The 9,332-nt window shown below is 40.0% G+C and overlaps 1 protein-coding gene across 1 annotated transcript; it reads right to left on the reverse strand.

Annotated features, from left to right (window-relative positions):
• Nucleotides 1-574: 574 nt before the first annotated feature.
• Nucleotides 575-8,772, reverse strand: ankra2 (ankyrin repeat, family A (RFXANK-like), 2). Its single transcript, XM_038733529.1, has 9 exons — nucleotides 8,668-8,772; nucleotides 8,017-8,366; nucleotides 7,714-7,872; nucleotides 2,990-3,055; nucleotides 2,588-2,685; nucleotides 2,365-2,490; nucleotides 2,115-2,181; nucleotides 1,912-1,992; nucleotides 575-1,673 (listed from the first exon to the last, which is right to left on the reverse strand). The coding sequence occupies exons 2-9, from the start codon at nucleotides 8,309-8,311 to the stop codon at nucleotides 1,618-1,620; spliced, it is 948 nt and encodes a 315-aa protein (XP_038589457.1). The 5' UTR covers nucleotides 8,312-8,366; nucleotides 8,668-8,772; the 3' UTR covers nucleotides 575-1,617.
• Between the last annotated feature and the right edge of the window lie 560 nt (nucleotides 8,773-9,332).

Below are 9,332 nucleotides of genomic sequence, written 5' to 3' on the forward strand. Positions count from 1 at the left end.
CAATAACTATTAGATTGCCATGCAATTTGGAGCGGACATTCATAGTCTCCAGAGGATGAATTGTAATAACTTCAGTGATCAGGTGACTTCTGATGTAAGGTTCAGTATGTTCAAAAATGTTGTCATACTGCTTTTCATAACTCATTCCAGCAAGTCCTTGTCTGCTAATGAAGACACACAGGGCAGAACCAGTGAAGTTGTTGACAGTCTTCATTAGTCTTTCGGAAAGGACATTGTGAAATAAAAACTGCTAGGATCAAAAGTATTTTTGCAATAAAATATTATGGAAATAACTTCTCAGAATGACCGAAAAAAAAAAAAAAATCTATTATATACTTTATCTATATTCCTGATTATCTAATTTTACTAAACTCCATATAGCTGAAGTTCTTTGGTGCACAATCATCACTGCAGCACAGAATCATCATTGTTTAAGAATAGTTAAGATTGTTAGCTCATAATATTATAATCCTATAGCTTTACATTGTCATCCAGACTTCACTCCTGCCCCATCTACAGTACTAACAGCTGTTAAACAAGTGTGTATTCTCCCCGTGACCGTGACTCTGTTGAACACTCTTTAAAAAGATCTTTTAATTAAATAACAGCTTCATTTCAGTGACTATAAACAGTTGTTTGACCTTTTTGACATGCAATCAGATATATCTGTACAGAATGATGAATTACACTGCGGCCAATACAAGTTATTTCTTTATACACCACTTACAGTATGACTGATAAAATACAAACACTCAAACAGTGGCAAACGGCACAAAAATAACCTTGAGACATTTGAATGAGGTGTGAGGTCTTAACATTCACAACACATCAGTAACAGTATCACACTACAGACAGACTTACATCGATATGTGCATTATTTCACATTACGACACAATGTCTAAATTATTCAGATAAATAAACTCAGTAAAACCAACACAAACATCTTCAGGATCAAACAGCTTGGCAGTCTCAAAGCACACAATTTGTACCATGTGCAATCTACCCACTGTAGCCTTCAAAGTAGCAAAATGAGCCTTAGAAATGTGCTCACTATGAAGACCAGACAGTATGAACATGTGACAATTCAACATATTACATAATTATCCTTTTACTCTTAAAACGGGTTATTATGTTGAATAAGTTAGTTTGAAAAAAAAAAACACTTGCTATAACAGGAAAAGGAAGGAAGAGCCAGTGGTGGCATGTAACGCAATATACGATATTAAAAAACCACAAACAAAACAACCATGCTTAGCAAAATCAATCCTGCACTGCACATATGGCAGCATAAACTACAGGTGGTGTGCAGCCCATGCTGGGTTGTAGTGAAGAACTCAACTTTACATCTGTCAGTCTATGAGGAGCTGATTTGCAACTCCACAGTCATTGTGGAAAAAGTGCACAGTAAACAGCTTGAAAGACGGTTAAAATTGAAAATTCACAGAGCACAAATGTTCATGTGCATCATGACAACAAAATAATGTTGGTATGATACAAAGCTTTTGAACTGTCACTTAATGGAACAAAATATTCCTGTTGGCCGACAGCCTGGGCGTGCTACGTGATTGTCCAAAGCTCAGCGCTGTCCCTTTGGTTTTCGTTCTCAAGTGTGACAGTTCATTCTCTGATTCCCATCAGTAACTTCAGTAAGTGTGCTTCCATCACCTGTTGAACTAAACAGAGAAACATACCCGGAGTTTGTTAATCAGAGCTGTGTGTCATGTGAATTACTAGTGAATACTACTCCAAATATTTACTTTCCCAGTTGGCAATCCTTCTCACTCAGAAGGGAGAGTTTTATTCGGAGCTTGCTTTTACTCTCTTGGAAGCATGTGTTTCTCAGCCTGTGTGCACCTACATGTTTTATAGCCTTACATGTAGACTCAAACTATGTGTTTAATTGACACATACCATTCCGGTGACCCATAGCCACAGCCATGTCCATTGCATTGAATCCAGAATCTGACTCAGTGGTAGGATCAGCACCACTCTCTGGAAAACATACCAAAACTTAATTATTGTACATTTGATGTTGGGCATAAGACCTGCTATGTTTATCCTTCAAGAAATATTAATACGGATGGATATTTCTGACCACAAAGATTTGTCCTCACCTAACAAGATTTCGACACAGCGCACGTGGTTCCCATGGACAGCGTACAGCAGAGGGGCTCCTCCATTCTGAAACCCACAGAAGGAACATCACAACAGGCCAAATAGACTGACGCCTCCACAGGGCTTCATTTGATAAAACAACATTAAACCCCCTGCACAAAATGAGTTAAATATCTCTGTTATATCATATAATTTCTGTTGTCATATTATACTGAACCAGGTCCAGTGAACATGTGATAATATTCTTACCCAGTCATATTCATTTACATCAACGCCACAGTCAATGAGCATCTTTACAATATCAGTGTATCCCTTACTGCAGGCCAAGGACAATGCACTTTCCCTCCCTTTGGCTAGGAGGTTGGGGTCAGCTCCCTACAGCAAAGAATGATATAGAATGACCACTAGTAAATAAATAAAGAGGGCATGCTCTAATATAATAAAACCATGAGATCTGTTCATTTTCCCATACATTTTGGAGCAGAAACTCGACGACAGCAATTTGTCCGTGTGCAGCTGCCCACATCAGGGGGGTAAAGCCTTCCTCATCTTGGAGATTGATCACAGTTTCTATTAAAATAATACATAAAAGATTTTTAAAAAACAATGATCCCTACATGTTTTCATCACCATCCATCATCTATACCAACTTATCCTTTGCCGGGTCTTGTTAAACTCCGTATCTTTTGTTTTTGGATTGTTGTTCTGACAATACAAGACATTTAAAGACATCACCTTAGACTAATCTATAATAAATATAAATGTTAGTTGCAGCCCCTAAACACCAGTGGTTATGAGTGTTGTTTTAGATCATTTCACCACTGCACGACTACGACAAACTGTACCAGCTTGAGAACTCCGATGGGCTGCATACCTTGTTCAATCCTGCTGGCCAGAAACACCATTTCACCTTGGGCTGCAAGCTGATGAATGGACAAAGCTGAGAAAGAGAGAAGAGCATGCATACATTGATTAACATTTTGGCCGGATTCATGTCAGAAACATTTAATAAGGATAATAATCAGTGTTGATGGTAAATGCAGTCAATCGAAGCAATAAATTCCTCAGTGCGTGCTCAATTGCATGAGAAAGAACCTTCATTTGACGTGACAGTGACACAGTTGGGGTCACAGAAGAACTACAGACTACTTCAGCTTACGTGTCTTACGTGACAGTTCTTTACGTCTAAAGACCAAATACATTTTACCGAAAGTGTCCGAGAAAGACGGAAAAATCGCTGTTTGCAGACACTGTTATGCTGAATTGTCTCCTAGCACATTCACTCCATCTGTGGCTGACTTCTTAGAAAAGGCAACAAACGGTCTGACCTGCTTTGAGTGTTTCTGTCACTCGTTTATGAGAAGGCGATTAAGTTAGACGCAACTAAATGTGGAGTGCACACGTATTCAAGCCTTTATGGTAAATCCACTGAAACGGACCAGTGCACGCTGACAGGCAGGTTAGAGATTCTATCCTGTCATTTTCTGTCTTTATAAAAACAAGTGTTGCAGTATGAGATTCCTACCTGAAGAGAGGCTATGAAGTCTTCATGTTACGCGATATGAGAACCACATACAACATTATTTATCAAACTGGCTTGATGAATTTAGCGGGAGGATACACAAGACAATGTCCGGTTTTCAAAATAAGATCTATACAGGATGTAAATAAGAATAATTGTATTATATTCACAGAAAGTATAAAACATATTACATGTGTACATTAAAAGTAAATGAACACGTTATTTACTTTACCAGGCCCTCTTGGGCCTCAGACCCATCCACCATAGTCTCTCCAAATCCTGTGAGAAACACTGAGTAAAAAGCACATTTTGACTATTTACTTTATGCAATGGTTAAAAAAAGGCAAAATAAGTGGATAAAATGTGAATGCACTTCAGTTCGGTATTCTGCCAAGAATTTTCATTTTGGTGCATCCCTAGTACAATGCATCCTGGTACATGTAGGCAGAGCAGAAGAACTCTGCTTTCTCAGTCAATAGGTGCGTTCAAGATGACGGTGGCTGACTTTCGCTGACTTGATAGTCTAACGTGAGCTGCAGGTGACTGCAGGGGGAGAGGGGGTTGTAGCCAATTCTGTGGTCTGGTCGCTGCCACACCGACCACTGGTCGCTGCCACACCGACCACTGGTCGCTGCCACACCTACCACTGGTCGCTGCCACAGTCTCAAAGGGAAAGCTCCTTTCTGTTCCTTGTTACACAAACTGTGGCTGTACACATTAAAAAAAGGGTCAGTTTCAAGTTTTTATACAGTCTATGGTTCCAAAGTAGACCTAAAGTGACCTTAGATCATTTAAATTATCTCAACTGGCAGATGATACAATAGGGAGATATGGATCAAAACAATTATATGTGTTGAGGAATTTTCTACTGTATCAGGCTTAAGAATGAACTTGAACAAATCTGCTTATTATTTACATTAAAAAGATAAACAGACTTAAATGAGCATACTTTCCTAATAAACTACCTTACGCTGCACACCGCATGGCTGACAGGACGGCTGCACTTCTCCACCATCAGCCACTATCGTGCTCACAGTTTTGAACAAACAGGTTCGTATGATAATATGCTTGCTATTGTGTGCCGGCGGCCATCAGTGCGTAAAATAATAACACTTAAATATTATACCTATCATAAAGGGCGAAATTGCGTTTCTCCTTGAGCAATAGTCTTTGGTGGCATTTTTCACGCTATTGAAACTCAAACTTTGTTGCAATATCGCAGACATCTGGGGCAAGTAGTGGACTGCCGTGTGTGTGTTTGTGCGTGTGGGCATGAGATTAGGCTCCACACTGCTGCCACACTGGTCGGTGTGGTCGCTGCCACTTGGGGCGCTAAAGACAGTGGTCGCTGCCACACTGACCACTGGTTGTAGTTGGTTAAATCTACTGTAATACATCTTTATCATAATTCTTTGTTAAAATATTATGGACATCTATCTAGATCACAATACTTTGATAAATATAGCCTACAATATTATCGATTATGCCTATATTCTTATTGGTGCACTGTATATTGCAGTTTGTGTGGTTAACCTGCAGTAATAAATCTCTATCTTTGGTTCTTGCCTACAAGAAGGAGGCCAGTGTTATCACCTGTGAAGGAAAGTGTGGTGACCACTTGTTGGTTGAATCCAAGCTAGACTGATTTTAACAATAAGAATATAGTTAATCAAAAATTAGTAGGCTATATTTAACAAAGTATTATGATCTAGATATATTTGTTACTGTAGATAGGCTATAATCACACAAACCGCAATATATAGTGCAACAATAAGAGTAGGCATAATCGTTAACATAGTATATTTAACAAAGAATTATGATAAAGATGTATTACATAGTAGATACAACCAACCAACTGCAACCAGTGGTCAGTGTGGCAGCGACCACCGTCTTTAGCGCCCCTAGTGGCAGCGACCACACCGACCAGTGTGGCAGCAGTGGTCTGTGTGGCAGCAACCCAAGACTTTGGAGCCTCATCTCATGCCCTCTCTCGCCAAATTAAAAGATTAAGTCTGGTTCGCGTTGTCTTCTTCATACTTTGGTGTTTTTGAATTGAATAACGGCAACCATGCGCATAAAATACTATCTATTCATTTTCAGGCCATTTTATCAACTTAGTTAGCCATTTAACTTTGTAAAGTATTGTTTAAGGTTGCAAAACTTATAACCTCCAGACCTCAATTTTTTATGTTGCATAGGGTATCTTTCCCTAAATAATGACATTTGTTCCTCCAAATGAAATTAAATAAGATCTTATCTAATTCTTTGTATATTTCAGTAGGCATTTCCAGTGATAAGGATACATAGATATGGATATTCCCTCAGTATAAGATAGTAGAACTCTACCATTCAGTGAAAGATGCCTCATCCACCACATGTTGAACCTTTTTCATTATTTGTTTAATCATAGGGCTGAAGTTTAGGTTGCAGAGTTTGTCATTCTTATCACACCCAGGTATGTAACTGGGTTCTTCACAGGGATACCATTAACTTCTGATAGTTCACATTCCTTAAGTGGTAGCCTAATAAACAGATTCAGTTCATTCTTAAGCCTGATACAGTAGAAAATTAGACAAAAAATAGACAAAAAATTGTATCATCTGCCACTTGAGATAATTTAAATGATCTAAGGTCACTTTAGGTCTACTTTGGAACCATAGACTGTATAAAAACTTGAAACTGACCTTTTTTAATATAGCCACAGTTTGTGTGACAAGGAACAGAAAGGAGCCTTCCCTTAGAGACTGTGGTAGCGACCAGTGGTTGGTATGGCAGCCTGGCAGCAAGGCAGCAACCAGTGGTCTGTGTGGCATCGACCACTATCTTTAGCGCCCCTACTGGTAGCGACCAGTGGTCGGTGTGGCAGCGACCAGACCACAGAATTGGCTACAACCCCTGCTGTGCAGGGGCGGGGTATAAAAAGGGCGCTGTCAAGTCGGACACATTCTACCTGCAGCAGCTTACTGTGAGCTGAGATCAATGACTGATCTCACGGAACTTGCAAAGAAAAATATCGCGAGACCAGGCAATAGTGTGGTTCCAACTTGGTGCAGTCGGGGAAAAGCCACCTTGCTCCCGCGAGGTTTTATGCTGCGTTCAAGGCAACTCGGACCTGGGAAATTTCCATCCTCCAACTAGAAAAACTACCCTGGAACGCCACCTGAAGTCGGATTTCCTGCTTGTGAACTCGGAGCAAAAAATACAGTTGAAACTCGAAAAATTAGCATATCGTGCAAAAGTTTCACCTTTATGTACCCCCACTTCACGAGTAGCAGCTGAATTACGTCACAAAACAATGTCAGCGCCCATGGATGCACACATTATAAATGGTAAACCATAAACTAAAAGGCAACAAAAAGTATATTTGCATGTATTTAAATTAAACTAATACATACATCATATAGTAAAACCTGTTCTGCATGTACATTGATGTAGAAATATGTTAGGCCTATTAGGTAGCTGGCTACAGTAAAGAATCTCATAAAGTCATCATCTCTGTATAAAAGTTATTGTTAAAAATGCCAAAACATTAGGAAGTATAATCTACAACATTGACTGACTTGAGGGTTACCAACTGATGTATGGGTACACAGGACTAGTATAGTAGGCTATCGGCTATTTATGTCAGTTGTTGCAGTTAAACTGCCATCCTTTTAATTAACACCTAAAACACTGCTGAGGGTGCAACTGTGTGTACACTGACTGTCATGGTCAGCCCTGGTTTTCGTTCACTTTCTGCGTCATGCACCACCATGCACCTGGAACGCTTTGATGTCGGAAGTTTCAACTGGGAAATGTCCCAGTTCCGACCGGTCTCGAACGCGGCATTAATGTCATTTGACACGGTGACGTTTTGCAGCGCCAGTGAAAGTCGGACACAATTTCTAACCAGCATGCCTTGTTTTAACTCCAGCATGCATCACGTTAAGTCAGCTGTATGCAGCGCCGCATTAAGTCAAACGCACCTAATATTTGTAGCACATACTGTTTCAATTGACTACATTTACCATCAACCCTGGCTGGATGTGCACATTAAAGATGCAGAATCTTCTCTTTAAAACAACTGTGGTACTTACAATGCACCAAAAGAGGTGTGGAAGAAACCTCATTCCCACGGTGTTTGTTGGTGAGTGTGGTGGACTGTTTGATGGGAGAGAAATGTTTGGTGGTGGATGGCGTGTAAACATGACGCACTTGTATACCCGGTGAAGGTGAGGTCTGGATATTGCACTCAGCTGAAAGAGAAGGAAAACATTTTGCATGTAAGTAAGCATTCGTTACAGCCTCGTACATCACACATTTCACAAGATTACAAACTTAAAATGTAAACTCCATGTCAAGTTCCTGTAACTTTAGAGACTAATGAACGGGGCACTTACCTTTGAATAAAACAGAAGCCACCTCCAGGTCAGAGTTGACCTGATCCTGGATGTTCTTGCTGTCCTCCTCGTTGAGCGACTTGACAAATCTTGAACAAACATTCATGTCAAAGCGGTTGGGCAGGATGAACTTGATGCCCATGGCCACATTTTGGGTGCCCGTGTCATCCGGGCTTGCGCCCATTGACTGTTCAGTCTTGATGGCACTCAAATCCGGCATTACACAGATCCCCTCCATGTCCTCAGAAGCCAGAGGACACTCTGCTGTCCCATCTGAGGCTGACACGCAGTCCATCCTCTGATCACTCACTGAGCACTCACACTAAGGTTAAACTGAAGCCACTGAACGCCTGAAATGTGGAGACAATATATAATGAACACACAAACCGGTATTTCGTTTCAGTTCACATTACGTATAACGTTAATGTTACTAAGCTTTGGCTGGCGATGCTAATCTAAATTCTGCAGGTCGCTATGTTGAATACTAACCACTGGCTGTTAGCTAACGTTATCAGTTAGCATGCTAGCTTTTGTTCTCGTAAGCTTCCTCTAGTCACCAACTAACGGTGGCAAATACGTTTGAACATGGGAACACATTAAGCGTAGACGTCATAAAAGGCTATTTTTAAAAGTTTGAAATATATTTCTTACTCGATAAGGCATTGTTTTACGTGAACATCCCGAGCGGTCACCCTTCTTTCAGTGTTTTGATAGATTCGCGCATGCGCTGCATCCACTTCTTCTTTGAGTTTTAATGACGTTGTTGGCATCCAAAACATGTTGCATTACCGACACCAACTGGATGAAACAGTTTCCCTGTTCCAAAATAACAGCGACCACTGAAAGCATTGCCATTCAAAACATTGTCCATTCTGTAACAGACTGAGTTGTCTGAGTTAGTGCAAATCTGTCCCTGTGTCTATTTATTCTCACGATATGTCCACAATGTAAATTAAGCCATTTAATCCATTTTAAATTCAAAGATGCTGTCAATTGATGTGCATATATATTCAGTTTTTTATAGTTCACTATCTAACATGTAAAAGGTTAAATTACTCAGGTTTTGTGTTTGAGGACAACGCTGCCTATGGCCAACATGAATGTTGGACGTGGAGTCGCAGGGATCGTTTCAAGATGACAAAGATTAAACAGACACAAATGAAAAGGAAGAGATATATTAACACAATTAAGTTTCAATCATCATTAATCATCATTTGATAATTTCAACAAATATCGCATGAAGTCATACAGATCATTAAGTGATTTCAATATAGGCTCCAATCCACCATTTTTGAGTCTTATCTGGCAGACCAACT

Source organism: Micropterus salmoides, unplaced genomic scaffold (genome assembly GCF_014851395.1).
Source record: "Micropterus salmoides isolate LMB-PRFRI ecotype aquatic unplaced genomic scaffold, ASM1485139v1 Ms_hic_scaffold_20, whole genome shotgun sequence".
Lineage (NCBI taxonomy): Eukaryota > Metazoa > Chordata > Actinopteri > Centrarchiformes > Centrarchidae > Micropterus > Micropterus salmoides.